The sequence below is a fragment of the Scyliorhinus canicula genome, chromosome 15, assembly GCF_902713615.1.
Source record: "Scyliorhinus canicula chromosome 15, sScyCan1.1, whole genome shotgun sequence".
Classification (NCBI taxonomy): domain Eukaryota; kingdom Metazoa; phylum Chordata; class Chondrichthyes; order Carcharhiniformes; family Scyliorhinidae; genus Scyliorhinus; species Scyliorhinus canicula.
The window spans coordinates 41,924,152-41,940,415 of NC_052160.1; the positions used below are offsets into that span (position 1 = coordinate 41,924,152).

General features: G+C 46.6%; 1 protein-coding gene across 1 annotated transcript; it reads right to left on the bottom strand.

Moving 5' to 3' along the window:
• Positions 1-106: 106 nt before the first annotated feature.
• plk1 (polo-like kinase 1 (Drosophila)) lies at positions 107-16,264 on the bottom strand. Its single transcript, XM_038821159.1, is given in 14 exon segments — positions 107-1,077; positions 1,164-1,346; positions 2,571-2,725; positions 3,317-3,394; positions 4,087-4,187; positions 4,776-4,824; position 10,429; positions 11,303-11,343; positions 11,346-11,394; positions 11,396-11,521; positions 12,391-12,481; positions 12,572-12,716; positions 14,359-14,527; positions 15,671-16,264. Coding segments are annotated over 14 exon segments (1,752 nt in total). The 5' UTR covers positions 16,028-16,264; the 3' UTR covers positions 107-870.

Genomic DNA, 16,264 nt, shown 5'->3' on the forward strand with positions numbered 1-16,264 from the left:
TGGGGCTAATGCCAGAGAAGAACACTAAAGTTGCTCTGAAATGTAATGTAGTGCTATGCCTGTTTTTATACATTCTATTTCTAAATTAAAACACTGCAAAATTAAAGTTATTCAAGAACAGATTTTTATTTAATGTTACATTAAAAAATTTTAAGTACAAAATGTTCTCCCATTAAACAGAGAGACCAGTGTTAACAGCTGTACAGAAGGTTGTTCCTAAAGGTTTGTTCAGCTGTTCTCGGGATAGGTTTTCTGGAATAGAAATAGAGTCAAAGTAAAAGCAAAAAGACATTCATATCTGGGAGGTGCCAATTTCAGTCCCTCATCCAAACAACTACATGCCAAGCTGGAATCAGTCACTGCATCTTCATACTGTTCAAGAGCACCAGCTATCTAGGAAATACCCTGATCTTCAACCATTGGAGTTCCACATCTCCGATAAGAACTGGGGATTTTTTTTGGTGGGGGGGGGGGGGGGGGTTGAGGAATGAGACAACAGTTGCCCGAGAAACAGCAGAACGAAGATTGTAAAGTGCTTTTTGACATTTAGGATATAAAAGTGAAAACAGCTAGAACACCTGCAAAAGGGAGTGAAAAAGCAAGTTTGATGGTGCACAATGTACAGCTTAATTTACATGATCTCATCTGCCTCAAGTCATTACACATAATGGAGAGTCATCATGTTTCTACACCCCACGTGCCTCGATTCAAAACACATGTTCACTGGATATTTCAAAAAGGTGTTTTAATACAAAAATCGAGCCTTACAAAAAAGAGGGGCTATTTACACAAACATTTTGCCCCCTAAAATAGGAAAAGAATTGGTCAAATTGGGGCAGACACAGGTCAGCCAATCAGAAGCTCCAGTCTTCATGCAGTGTGTTTGACCTGTGTTGTCACAGCTTTTGTGGTGAGCAGCTTCTCCACCATGGTACGTGCATATCGCAAGCGGCTCACCAGCTCCTTGCAGCAGCCATATTCTTCAATCGTGCTTAGTTTGAATGTATGGAACTCCCGCTTCTCATCAATGTAGGTCACTGCATTCATCAGTGGGCACAGGATGATCTTAGTGTGATCCTGGAAAAATGGGAACAAAATTAAAATTACTTGTATTTCTCCACCAAAACTGACTTCCAAATGATGATGCAAAGAAAGGGACTCACCTGGAAGAAGTTGATTTGGACGGTCCCATTGCTGAGATGCAAGACAATCGCGCTGCGTGTCCTGAACCAGATCCGCAAGAATGGGAGCCTTGCCAACTCATCACCTTCCCGGGGAGTGATATTGGCCCCTGCTTTCAACAAGTGCTCACTCATGTAGTTGCGGAAGTATTTCAACAGGGTTGCCTGCAAGGAGAGGGATTCCATTAACAACTCTTCTACTGGCTATTCTTTCTACATGTTGAATCCCTTTCATGCTTCCAGTTACTGATCGTGTTTTGTGGGTGGGTGGGTGTGGGGGGAGATTTTCACCCAATTAGGATGAACGGTCACCATTCCTTTTGAAGGCCAACACTTTAAGAAAGGGGAACAGTTCTGCAGCCACCCATCTTCCTCTAATATTTTAGACAAGAGTCCAGATGGCAACCATTCAATTGTATTAGAAATAAGACAAGCCCAATTCCAACAGGCAGCTGTGGATCAATAACCTGTCTAATTTTGTTTATCGCTAAACCCCATGTCAGATCACAGTAATCTCAAGCTAATAAACAGATTACCATTTCCCCACATCAAGTCAACATGTCTATTAGATCACCATTTCACATCTTCACACACTGCTTTAGGATTAACAGAGGAAGGGCAGCACGGTGGCCTAGTGGTTAGCACAACCGCCTCACGGCGCTGAGGTCCCAGGTTCGATCCCGGCTCTGGGTCACTGTCCGTGTGGAGTTTGCACATTCTCCCCGTGTCTGCGTGGGTTTAGCCCCCACAACCCAAAAAAATGTGCAGGGTAGGTGGATTGGCCACACTAAATTGCCCCTTAATTGGAAAAAATAATTGGGTAATCTAAATTTATTTTTAAAAAAAGGATTAACAGAGGATTTGCAGGCTGATTTAACAGGCCTATGAATACACATTTTGTAGCTAGAACCATTTTTATCAGCTGATGGTTTGGGTTTTAAAGCAGGCTCCCACAACCTAAATAAAGGGGTGGTACGTTTACGCAGATATAACCACAATGTCAAGCTATAATTCAGGGCTGACGGTTTGGTCTCTATGCCTCTTACTGTCAAGAGACAGGAGTGAACCCACTACATTTGCGTGGGTTTCACCCCCACAACCCAAAGATGTGCAGGTTAGGTGGATTAGCCACACTAAATTGCCCCTTCTAATTGGAAAAAAATAATAATTGGGTACTCTAATTTTTTTTTTAAAAAGGAGTGAAACCACTACAATCAAGGTTTGTTCCGTCACATTAATAGTTACAAAAGGAGACAGGCTACATATGTACAGAAAACTAAGTATCAATTAGTGGTACAAATCTGGGGCCTTCTTGGAAGCCCAATTACCATGCTAAAAACATCTGTTGAATAGCTACTGAATTCTGACAATGTTGCTCTTGGTACTCACCTTTTTACTTAGGCTGGGAGGGTAAGATCGAAAGTTCAGGTAAGTTTCAGTCATGTCACGGTCAATGTACTGAAGACTCTCCCCATCATTGTACATGATTAAACGAGTGGAATCATTGAAGAGAACACCAACACTGTTGTCGCATAATTGATAACCTAGAGAGAGAGATTTGCAGTGTCACTGTAGACTGCAAAAGATAAAGAACAGAACCTGTACACGTTACAATACACACACTTCTACCCAACATGCAAGGCTCAAACAAAGCTGAAATATGGAGAAATGGGAACACGTCCTGGGTCAGTGCGAGACATGTCGCCACAGTAATTAGGTGTCAACTTGGTTCTGGATTAGCCTGGAGGATAGGATGGTAAAGCCCATTTGAGGCAGAATCCACCATTTCTCTCACTGGATGAATGTCTCCCCATAGCATTTCTTGAATAGGCTAAGGTACCCCAGCAACATCAAGGTTGCATTCGGACAAGTCAGTCCCCTCCCAATTTTCCATGTATCAATCAGGTTGGGCTGAGACAACCCGGCAAAAGTGAATCCAGACTCACTCCGCTGGTAACCAAGACCGACCCAAGAAAGTGGACGAGGGCCCAAGGTATGTATGTGAATACTAGTGTTTGATAATTTGATTATAATATCCAATAGGCTGGTTATACATCAGGCACAATCAGATAAATTACAACAATCCCAGTGTAGTCACAAGACACCTGAAAAGCACTATCCAGGCTGGTACTTACCCAAACCATATTTATCGGAATAATCAACCCATTTGCTGACCCAGAAGATCGGTATACAGGCCGGGTCTTCAGCCTCCTCTACCAGGAGAGAAATAACAATGAACACTGAATTCATATATATATTCTGAAACAAAAACATAAAATGATGGGGACGGGGATGAAAAAAAAAGGAAACCGCAACTAGCTGATAGGTAGTGGGAAAACACATTAACCCAAATTTATTAAGCAGTTTATTATACTTTTTCTGCAAGGGACCAATTCAGTGAATGTTGGCAGCACAGTGGATAGCACTGCTGCCTCACAGCACCAAGGTCCCAGGTTCCATCCCGGCTCTGGGACATTGTCCATGTGGAGTTTGCACATTCTCCCCGTCTTTGCGTGCATTTCACCCCCACAACCCAAAGATGTGCAGGGTAGGTGGATTGGCCACGCTAAATTGCCAATTGGAAAAAAATGAATTGGGTACTCTAAATTATTTTTTTTTAATCCAGTGAATGTTTTACAGCACAATTACTCACCTACAAAGAGAAAGTCAATAAGGGAAATGTGAGATTGGTTGAGTAACTGAAGTAATTTGCCAAGCTAGCTGGCAGGAATTTCATCACAACTGTATAAAGGGTTGGTCCTACTCCATTCCACTGCCATTAAAATGGGAAGTCAATTCCTGGGGCACTAGTCTTCCCCCAGCAGCCCAGGTCAGCCTAAATGCCTTTAGACAATAAAACACTCCAGGAGCTGGAGTTACAACTTTAAGAGGGCTGTTTCTGTACCTTGTCTGATGACTGCTTTGTCAGCTGGTCTTGCTGCTATTACACTGTTTAACTGCTGCAATAGGTCTGTGAGGTAGAAATCATTGCACTCCCCTACTTCCCTGTAGAAAATAAAAATCAGTTTAGTCACAAAGCCTCATGTGCTCATGAACCTGTGCAAATGAAGAAGCATCACATGTCTTCCCTTCCAATATTTGAATCGTCTACCCATGGTATGAGTGGTTTCGGACTAAGTCCATAAGGACCGATGGTTGGGGTGGGAGCAAATTAACTGGCATTTCCAACACAACAGCAGGTCTAAAGGACAGTTTAAAGAACTGAAAACAGCTTGATGCAGATTAGTATCATTATGCAGCACTGACCCACACAGCCTCCCAAATTCAATCCTGGGATTACAGGACAAAGGAAAAAGGAAGCTGGACAGATAGTCCAATTTGACTGGAAGCCCATATGGTTTGAGCTCCACTACTGCCCAAAGACAAAATCCAATATATGCAGTCAACAGATATAGACAGGCACTCGGGAGGGTTCCCACACATGGACCATATCAAAAAATAAAAGCGTATGGAAGGAATAGCTGAAGCTCCTTCCCCATACAAGCGAAAAACCTTTGATCTGCATGAAAAAAACAACTACAGATGATGATAAAACACAATTTCCAATGCTGTCTGCAGGAAGGGAATATTTACCTTGCCACTCCATCTTCTGACTTGCCTGGTTTGTCACCAGCTGGAACATCTATTGGATTAACATTAGAAAGATCAATCATTCAGCAATGACACTGATTAGAGAATCTCAAATTGTTAGAGGAAGTCAATTATTAATGGACTGTCTAAATATGATTGGAATCGCAAAGGTACGGGTCTGGAGGCTTTACTGACGGGGCCCCTGCCGTTCTCGCCAGCTCGGTACTCCACAAGTCCTGTGGTGGTGGCAGCCCTAAGGGTGTGGGGGCAATGGACACAGCATATGAGACTGGAGGGTGCATCAGTGTGGTCACCGGTTAAGTATGGCAGCGGGCAGGGATTGAGAGGTTTGGGGATCTATTCATCCAGGAGGGCTTTCCGATCTTGGAGGCATTAGAGGAGGAGTTTGATTTGCCAGGTGGGAACGGGTTTTGGTATCTTCAAGTGCGGGACTTTGTACGGAGCCAGGTCCCAAGCTTTCCTCGCCTCCCCGAGGGACCTACAGGATAAAGTGCTGTCAAAAACAGGGGTTGGAGGTGGGAAGGTTTTGGGACATATACAGGGAACTGTTGAGTAGGAAGGGGCCCCTTTCAGAGAGGTGAAGAGGAGCTAGGAGGAGAGATAATAATAATAACTGCTTATTGTCACGAGTAGGCTTCAATTAAGTTACTGTGAAAAGCCCCTAGTTGTCACATTCCGGCACCTGTTCGGAGAGTCTAGAACGGGAATTCAACCCGTGCTGCTGGTCTTGTTCTGCATTACAAGCCAGCTTAGCCCACTGTGCTAAACCAGCCCCTAAATCAGCTGGAAACTGAACTGTGGGAAAAAGCCTTTAAGGGCAAATGCATCCTCGTCCTGTGCTAGACTCAGCTTGATTCAGTTCAAGGTAGTCCACAGGGCCCACATGGCGGTAGCTCGGATGAGTAGGTTCTTCGCGGAAGTGGAGGACAGATGTGGGTGGTGTGGGGGTAGCCCGGTCAACCATGTTCATATGTTTTGGGCATGTCTGAAACGGAGGGAATTCTGGCAGGGATTTGCAGATGTTATGTCAGAAGTCCTGGAAGGTAGGGTAACTCAGAGTCCAGAATTGGCGATATTTGGGGTGTCGGAAGATCCGGGGGCAAGGGGGGGGGGGGGGGGGGGGGGGGGGAGGGGAGAGGAGGCAGATATCCTGGCCTTCTCCTCCCGGTGGACTGGAGACTGATCTTGCCGAGATGGAGGGACTCGGAGCCCCCAAAATCAGGAGTGTGGGTCAGCGATATGGTAGAGTTTCTAGTCTGCAGAAAATCAGGTTCTCTCTAAGAGGATCAATACAGGAATTCGCCCGGAGTTGGCAGCCATTCATCGATTCTTTAACAAAAACTGAATGTCAGCAGGGGGGGGGGGGGGGGAAAGAGGAGGAAAATAGGAGGCATGGTAATGTTAAATAAGGACAGGGAATTTAGTATGCAGGTAATTGTGGATAGGGCAGGAGAGGTGGAGTACGTGGTTTATTGTTCGTTGGTATTTTAGGGAGTATTTTGTGCGTCGACCCACACAGTTGTTTTAGAAATGTCAATATGTAAATTGTGAAAATTACAAATGCTTCAATATTATTGAACCATAACGCTGTCAAGTAGTAGACGGATTCCTAGGACTGGAGGCACAAAACTTACATCTCCTCCCTTCAGTAATAACCCCAAAGGGTCCAATTAATTGCAAGAATTCAAATATAATCCTTTCTTCAAATCCCATTCTTTAAGAGCACAATGTTATCATTGATGTGGTCAGTATATGGTTCTACAGCTTGGGCTGGGGGTCAATTCCTCTACTAACCATCTGCCACTCCCCTCTGCATTCTCTGGTTATTGCCAAATGGTTGTGTTTGCACTACAATGTTTAGGGAGCACTTCCTGCACATGTGCAGATGCAAGTCTGTCAGAGACTAACTGTTGTAAGTGAAAGATGGTATAAGTGCTGCTTTGCTTTCAGTCATTGAATTATGCATTTTTTTGCAGTTTGATGAATTATTAGACAGTCTTCTCTAGTTACAATTTATATAATCATTATTGCCACAAGTAGGCTTACATTAACACTGCAATGAAGTTACTGTGGAAGCCCCTAGTCGCCACGTTCCGGCGCCTGTTCAGGTACAACAGGAGAATTCAGAATTTCCAAATTATCTAGCAACATGTCTTGTGGGAGGAAACTGTAGCACCTGGAGGAAATCCACGCAGGCACAGAACGTGCAGACTCACACAGACAGTGGACCCAAGCCAGGAATGGAACCAGAGATCCTGGCGCGTGGAAGCAACAGTGCTACCGGTTTTCAGTATTGGAGAAGTTTGGGATTGGGCCGGTTAGTGGCATGGCAGCTGAGGTTGTTGTAGAAGGACCCAAGGGCGAGTGTGCTTACGAATGAGAAACTCAGGGTACTTTCCTTCGTATTGGGGAATGAGGCGGGGTGCAACACTGCGTCACTTCCCCCCTTCTGTTTGTGTGGACAATAGAGCCTTGGCCACAGCGCAGAGGTGCTCAAATAAATGGAAGGATGCAAGGAGGGGGGTGGGAGAAATAAGGTGTCCCTGTAGGCAACTGCTGTATATTTCCATTTGGGTGCTTCGGTGGGGGATATAACTGGGCTGCTCAAGAGATTTGGGCCTTTTTCAGGTACAAGCTAAACTTGGAGTAAAGTGAGTGTTTTGTAGTTTTTTCCTCTGGGGAGGTGTGTGTGTGTGTGCCAATTCACTTTAGGTATTGGGAGGGGCAGAGGACTGGGCTCGGCAAGCTGAATTTTACAAGTTAGTGAGCAGGGTAAAGGAGGATTTGCCTGAGGTTGGATAGTCCCCTCCTATCGTTGGCTTGCTGGGTACAGGCAGTCAAGATGAACATTTTGCAGGGTGGCATGTGGGCAGTGGTTAGCACGGGGACTGTGGTGCTGCGGACCGGGTCAAATCACGGCCCTGGGTCACGGTCAGTGTGCAGTTTGCACATTCTCCCACCCCCATCCGCAGTGTGGTCTCAAAGCCATATTCAACTGTAGGAAGACTTCTTTATTCTGTACTCCAATCCCTTGCAATAAAGGCCAGTGCGCCATTGCCTTCTTAATTGCTTACTGCATCTGCATGCTAACTTTGTGTTCCTTGCATGGGCACATCGTCTGTGAACAATATTTACAAGTTTCGCACCTTTTAAAAAATATTTTGCTTTTCTATTCTTACAACCAACAGAATAACCCAACTTGCACACAATATCTGCATCTTGTTGCCCACACTCAACCTATCAATACATCTTTGTAGCCTGCGTCAACCCACAGCTTACATACTGTCTAACTTTGTATTGTCAGCAAACTTGGATATATTACTTTGTCTCTTTGTCAAGTTATTAATATAGATGGTGTCACTCCGGAGTATTCAAACTAGTGTGGCAGGAGGGTGGGAACCAGAGCAGCAGGTGAAGTAACTAAGGGATAAGTAGAGAATAAGGCCAGTGAGACTCAGAGGAAGAGAAAGCAGGGAGAAGTTGCTGAACACAGCGGGTACTGGTGGTCTGAACTGCATTGGTTTCAACATTGAGAACTGAACGGTAAGGCAGATTTACCTTTTTTTTTTAAATATTAAAGCTTAGAGTACCCAATTATGTTTTCCAATTAAAGGGCAGCAACGGTGGCACAGTGGTTAGCCTGCTGCCCTCACGGCGCCGAGGTCCCAGGTTCGATCCCAGTTCTGGGTCACTGGAGTTTACCATCTCCTTTGTGTTTGCGTGGGTTTTGCCCCCACAATCCAAAGATGTGCAGAGATGTGGGTTGACCACGCTGCTTTGCCCCTTAATTGAAAAAAAATGAATTGGGCCACTCAAACTTATTTTTTTTTAAATGTTTTCCAATCCATGTAACCTGCACATCGTTCAGTAGTGGGGGTGAAAACCCACGCAGACATGGGGAGAATGTGTAAACTCCACAGTGTCCCGGGGCCAGGATCGAACCTGGGTCTTCATTGGCTACAGGCGAGGTCACAGAGGACTGGAGAAAAGCCAATGTTGTTCCTTTGCTTAAGAAGGGATAATCCAGGAAACTATAGGCCGATGAGTCTTATGTCAAGTGTAGGAAAATTATTGGAAAAGATTTAGGGACAGGATTTACTCAAATTAATAGCAACATGGTTTGTGAGGGGAGGGCATGTCTCACTAACTTGATAAGAATTTGAAGAAGTGACGAAGGTAATTGATGAGGGTGGGCAGTCGATGTTGCGACATGGACTTCAGTAAGCCTTTGACAAGGTCCTGATGGCGGACTGGTGCAAAGGGTGAAATCACACAGGATCAGGGTGAGCTGCCAAAATGGATATAGAACTGGCTCAATCGTGGAAGACAGGACAGCGATGGAAGGGTGCCTTTTCTGAATGGAAGGCTGCGACTAGCAGTATTCCACATGGATCAGTGTTGGAACCTTGTGTTCGAATATACATACATGATTTGTAGGAAAATATAGCTGGTCTGATTAGCAAGTTTGCGGACAACACTAGATTGGAGTTGCTGACAGTGAAGAGGACTGTCAGAGGATACTGGTCAGTTGGAGACTTGGGCAGAGAAATGGCTGATGGAGTTTAATCCAGACAAATGGGAGATAATGCATTTGGAAGGTCTAATACAGTGGGAAATTATACAGTAAATGGCAGAAATCTTAGGAGTATTGTTAGGCAGAGAGATTTGTATGTACAGGTCCACAGATCACTGAAAGTGGCAACGCAGGTGGATATGGCAGTCTCCTCCATCGTTCAGGGCATCGATTAGCAAGTCATGCTGCAGCGTACAGAACATTAGTAGGCCCACATTTTGAATATTGCATACAATTCTGGTCACTACACTTTCAGAAGGATGTGGATGCTTTAGCGGGTACAGAAGTAGTTTACCAAGATGTTGCCTGGTCTGGAAGGTATTCGCTATGAGGAGGGGTTGGATAAATTCAGATTGTTTTCACTGGAACGACAGAGGTTGAGGGGCGACTCTATAGAGGTTTACAAATTATGAGTGGCGTGGCATGGACAGGGGGACAGTCGGACACTTTTTCCCAGGGTGGAAAAGTCAATCATGACTTTTTAAAACAACAGAGGGTGAGTGTGCTGGAATGTGCTGGAAGCAAACACGATGACTAGTGTTAAGAATCACCTTGACGAACCATGAAAGGACAGAAATAGAGGGATGTGGACTTCGGAAGTGCAGACAGGTTTTAGTTTAGACAGGCTATGATCGACCAGGCTTGGAGGGCCGAAAGGCCTGTTCCTGTGTTGTGTTTTGTTCTTATAATAGCAGAGGATCACAGCACTGATCTTTGCGGCACTTGTCACAGCTATTCTGAAAAGAGAGAATTTTGCTAAAACGTAATCACTGCATTCACCATCCTGCAGCTGCCTTCATCTCAAAGACAGTCAAAAGTTAGAGGGTTTGCAGGAACGTAGAGTTGATGGCACAATTTTGATGTACTGTCACATGTACAGAAGTACAGTGAAAGTATTTTTCTGGGGCCACGGAACAGTACACAGTAGACAAAATGATCTTATTGAATGGCAAAGCCGGCTTGGGGGGTCTGGGTGGCATATTCCGGCTCATTTCTTGCATCTTTTTTATAACCCGCAGATGTAGGCAAGTGAGTCCTGGTGGTTTTTTTGGTTGTTAGAACCCTTAAGTTTCTCTAATATCAGGTGGCACGGTGGCGCAGTGATTAGCATGCTGCCTCATGGTGCCAAAGGCCAGTGTTCATTCAGTGTAGAAATTGCCGTGTCGCGTGGGTCTCACGCCATAACCCAAACAGATGTACAGGGTAAGTGAATTGCCCCTAATTGGAAACCTCTAATTTTTTTATTTTTTATTTATTTTTTTTAAAAGCTTCTTTAATATCTGCTGAGTTTAAGGTAGTTATTCAGCACCTGGTTATATTCATTGCTGGCATATAATTTGTATTTACTGTAAAGTCAGATAAAATATTGTCTCTACCATTCCTCTGTTCCTGCCCCAAAAGGAAACTTTAAAAAAAATTTGAGTACCCAATTATTTTTTCCCCCCTCCAATTAAGGGCAATTAGCATGGCCAATCCACCTCGCCTGCACATCATTGTGGGCATGAGACCCACACACGGGGAGAATGTGCAAACCCCACATGGGCAATGACCCAGGGCCGAGATTGAACCCGGGTCCTCGGTGCCGTGAGGCAGTTCCAAACACTGCTCCACCGTGCCGCCCCAGTCTGACCAGTGAGTACTTCCCGTAATCGTACCAAGTGAATTCCGAATTGTTCCAGAAAGCGGTTACAAAATCATTCTACAATTAATTTCTCCAGGCAACAACCCAGGGTAGGTGGATTGGCCATGCTAAAAATTGCCCCTTCATTGGAAAAAATGGAATTGAGTACTCTAAATTTTTTTTTTGTAATTTTTTTTTTAAAAAGTGGTCAGTTTAGAAATTGATCATCTGGCCTGCCGATTAAGAACTTCTTTAGTTCATGCAACACACTACGCACGAGCACGTCCTGGAAACCACTGTCCAATGTAATGGTACCTTGCTGAGTTCAGTGAGGGGCCGCCTCATACTGGAATCAATCCCCCAGGAGCCAGAGAAAATCTGGGAGCCATAGTCAGGCACGTTGTGGGGCAACCGGACAGGCAGATAGCCAGATGTGAAGAACTCATCGTTCAGCAGCTCGTGGATGTGGGCGTTGCACTTGGATCTGATCGAAAGCATCTTCTGTATTAGGCTAGCAGCCACAGGGTTTACGTGCTGTTAAATATTAGAGTGGTTATTGGTTACAAAGGAATAAGAGGACAGTAAAGCTTATTACACAGAATTTACACATCAGAAAAAAGGCCATTCAGGCCCACGCACACCAATGTCCTCAACAGTATTCTACTTCTATTCCATCCTCCCCACTTTAGCTTCCCTTAAAACACACGCTACGCACCTCACCAATTCATGCAAAAAAGCAAGTTTTCCCCGAATTTCTTATTGGTTTATTCGTGACTCGGCAATTTATGGCACCATTTCAAATTCCCTACAAGCGGAAACATCTAAACCAAACTCCTTCATAATCTTAAAGATCACTATCAGGTCACCTTCCAGCCTTCTCTTTTTCAGAAGAAAAACCCGCTTAGAATTTCCTGATTGTTACACCTTCTCTGTTCCAGTATAGTCCTCTTTAAACAAAAATAAAACTGGGTTGCCAGAAGTCAACAATTTTTTTTCCCCCTCCAATAGTACCCAATTGTTTTTTTTTTCCAATTAAGGGGAAATTTAGCATGGCCACTCCACCTTCCCTGCACATCTTTAGGTTGTGGGGGTGAGACCCACACAGACACGGGGAGAATGTGCAAACTCCACACAGACAGTGACCCAGGATCGGGATTCGAACCCGGGTCCTCAGCGCCGCAGTCCCAGTGTTAACCACTGTGCCACTCCAGTCAGAAGTCAACATGACAACAAGTCAATAGTAAGTACATAAAACTAATCCTCAGCAAGATGGTCTAAAGACAGATTTGCAACCACTGATGGGTTTCATACAACCTATGAATTTAACACAAGAGCTATCATCTATGTCCCCGATATTCTTGAAGTAATTTGCCCAGAATACAAGCTCCATGCTAAACACTCACCTTGGGAATATTATATTCATTTTTTTAATCCTCAGGTATGTCTTTCAAACACGAAGTTTCAAATGGAGGTTTCCCCACCAGTAGTGTATACCTGTAAAGGGGTGGTGGTTAAAACCAGTGTCAGCAGGATACAAAAAAACCCAACTGAAATTCCCTCATTCGTGAAGAATGGAATACTCACATAATACAGCCTAGAGACCATACATCAACCTCAAAACTGTGTCCTTTCTTGCCAATCACTTCTGGGGCAATGTAGTTGGGTGTTCCACATAAAGTCTTCTTGCGTTCTCCTTCAAACTGTACTGTTGTGGCCAGGCCAAAGTCACCTTCAAAACAATCCACGTTACAGGTCAGTGATTATCCTAAATCATAGATACATAGGTTACAGCACAAAAGGCAGCTATTTGACCGGTGTCATTTACCCCAGCTTGCTACAGAGCAACACTAGGCCATGCCCCTATATTTTCTCCCTTGTAAACCAGCAAATGTTTTATTTACAGATAACCATCAATTATTTTTTAAATGCATGATTGAATCTGCCTCCACCAAGACAATGTGTCCCAGATTGATCCCCCAGAATCTGCCTCTACTACATCAAGGCAATGTGTCCCAGATTGATCCCCCAGAATCTGCCTCCACTACATCAAGGCAATGTGTCCCAGATTGATCCCCCAGGCCTCAGAACTGTAACATTCATTTTACATCGTCTTTCCTCAATCTTCCGTCTTTCCTCAATCTTCCTATCAAAATAGATCAACTTTCATGCATTAAAATGTAATTTGGGCGTGCCCACTCATTCCAACAGCCTATCTATGCCCTTTTGACCTCACATGCAGTAGAGAATACCAACCCAATAAAGAGGACAATGCTGCTAGGTTAGTGGGTGGGTCACCAGTCTCCTCAAGCTAGTTGAGGGTGGGAGGGCTATGGTGGCACCATGGTAGGCTGGACTGGTTCAGTGACCCAGCTCATACTTCCCTCTCCTTTTGTTTTATCTTAGTTCATTTCCCAGTGGGAATCCTTCCATCCAAGGGGGATTTGAAAAGTAGAGGGAGATTGGGCAGCTCAAGAACAGGGGGGGGGGGGGGGGGAAAGAGTTATCCCTGGTGTCCTGGCCAATATTTATTCCTCAATCAATATCACACACACATCTGGTCATCACCACATGACTGTTTGAGACAGCTTGCTGTGCGTATTTTGACTGCTGCATTTCATAGATTACAAGAGACTAAACTTCAAAAAAGGTACTGAATTGGCTGTAAAGTGCTTTCAAAGAAAGCATTATGAAATGCAAGTTTCTTTTCCCCAGCAAGGGCCAATGGCATATACACAAAGCTCAGACTAGCCATTATGCTGGAAGGCTTTTCAGAAGCACCCCCACTTACAGAACTTGTGACATGGTACTGCATGAAGGCAGGCATGTCAGTATCACAAAATCCAACTCACATACGACATACAGATAGGCACTGTCGATTGTAAATTTGCACTCACATCGGGCATTTCCTTAATTTCCCCATCTCTTTTAAATCACACTTGTAATTTCCTATCACCACCCATGTCCTTTACATGGATTCCGATTAGCAGTGTTCAGGCCAGCTATTCCAACTTTACAGGAATGGAGGAAAATTAGCCCTGCACTCACTACTAAGCTTCCCTAGTCATTCTGATGGAAATATACACACATAAATGAGGGCAGTATGGTGGCCCAGTTGTTAGCACAGCTGCCTCATGGCACTGAGGTCCCAGGTTCGATCCGGGCTCTGGGTCACTGTCGGTGTGGAGTTTGCACATTCTCCCCTTATCTGCGTGGATTTCGCCATATATATCCACACACATAAATGAAGAGATTCTATGAGCAAGCGAGTTTCAAATCAGTGCATGGTTTTCAGGAGAAAAGCAATACTTAAAGTGACTCAGTTGGCTACAGGAGTGGCCATCCAGCATTGACACCCGGACAGGACACTTTACCTATCTTCACTTCCATTTCATCATTGAGGAAGAGGTTGCCAAGCTTCAAATCCCGGTGGATAACGTTGTTCTCGTGAAGATATTGGCCGCCCGAGATGATTTGCTTGAGGTAATAGCGAGCCTCCGGCTCCGTCACAGCCTTTCGCCTCTTGTGCAATTCTAACAAAGACTGGAGGAGACATTTTTTATGGCTATCGCAAAGAGATAGTTCTATTAAATAGACAAGATGAGAACTACTCGCCGCACCCCATCTCTAACAGGCGGGCATAGTCCCAGCTCTGGTGCGGGGGGCGGGTGCAGAGAGATCGGATCCTGTGAAGTTAGAGTAATGGGTAATAACTTTATATTGAGCCATTTGCTGAATGAATGAGAGGGGGGGGGGGGGGGGGTAACTGACGCCGGCTTCCCAGCGTTTCAATTCTTGGCCTAGTGGCTCCGCCTTCGGGAGACCATCAGCCAACCCGCTCCGAGCTGCCCGATTTTTAAATATCAACTCCCTTTAAAGAGACGGAGTCACCGAAACAACAGGCCCGAGTCTCTCCCCCCCCCCCCCCCCCCCCCGGCCGGGGGCAGGGGGCAAACAGGCCCAACACCCCCCCCCCCCCCGGGCAGGGGGCAAACAAGCCCAACACCCCCACCCCCGGGGGCAAACAGGCCCAACACACCCCCCACCCCCGGGGGCAAACAGGCCCAACCACCCCCCCCCCCCCCCGGGGCAAACAGGCCCAACACCACCCCCCCCCCCCCGGGGGGCAAACAGGCCCAACACCCCCCCCCCCGGGGCAAACAGCCCAACACCCCCCCCCCCCCCGAGGCAAACAGGCCCAACCCCCCCCCCCCCCCCGGGGCAAACAAGCCCAACACCCCCCCCCCCCGGGGGGCAAACAAGCCCAACACCCCCCCCCCCCGGGGGCAAACAAGCCCAACACCCCCCCCCCCCGGGGGGCAAACAGGCCCAACACCACCCCCCCCCCGGGGCAAACAGGCCCAACACCCCCCCCACGGGCAAACAGGCCCAACACCCCCCCCCCCCCCGCCGGGCAGGGGGCAAACAGGCCCCCCCGGGGGCAGGAGTACCCAGTGAAGGCCCGAGTGCGGGAAACTGCCCCGGGACGCGGGCCGGCCCCCCGCCCGGAGGAGCCGCCCGGATGGGTGCCGTTGCCCGCGAGCCCCTCCCCAGCGCTTCCCAAATGGTTACAGTTGGTTCCGCGGGGCCTATCGTCCCGCAGCCTCCCCGCTTCAAACGGTCAATGGGCCGGGGATTAAATACAAACCAGCTCGGGATAGGCAGCTCCCAACCCCGAACACTCACCCTCCGCCTGCACAGCTCCAGCACCACGTAGACAAAGTCATCGTCCTCGAAGAAGCCGTGGAAACCCACCACGTTACTGTGATTGAGGCTCTTGTGGATGGAGATCTCCATGGACATCTTCTCCCTCTGGTGCGGCTTCATCAGCAGCGTCTTGGACACGATCTTCCCGGCGAACACCTCCTTGGTGTCCACGTCGGAGATCTCGTAGCACTTGGCGAACCCGCCTTTGCCCAGGAAGCGGCCCCTCATGTACTTCTTCATGGTCTTGGGGTTCACCAGGATATCGGGGATCTCCTTGGCCACCGGGGCGGCCACTGTTGCCAGCTTGGCTGACGGTTTACCGGACGCCGTGGTCATTTTTTTTTTAAACCGGCTCAGTGCAGTGGCGGGGGGAGAGAAACAAAGTCACTAGCTGAGTGAGGAAGAGGGGGGCAGAGTGGCCGGCGCGTCCGTCCCAGGGCACCAGCTCGCGGGCTCTGATTCAAATCCGGAGCGTCGGCAGTTAGCGAGCCCAGCGCAGCGCCCTATTGGCTAATCTCATTTAAATAGAACCCGGCGCCCAGCTGAATGCCGGGAGAGAACGGTTTAAATGCA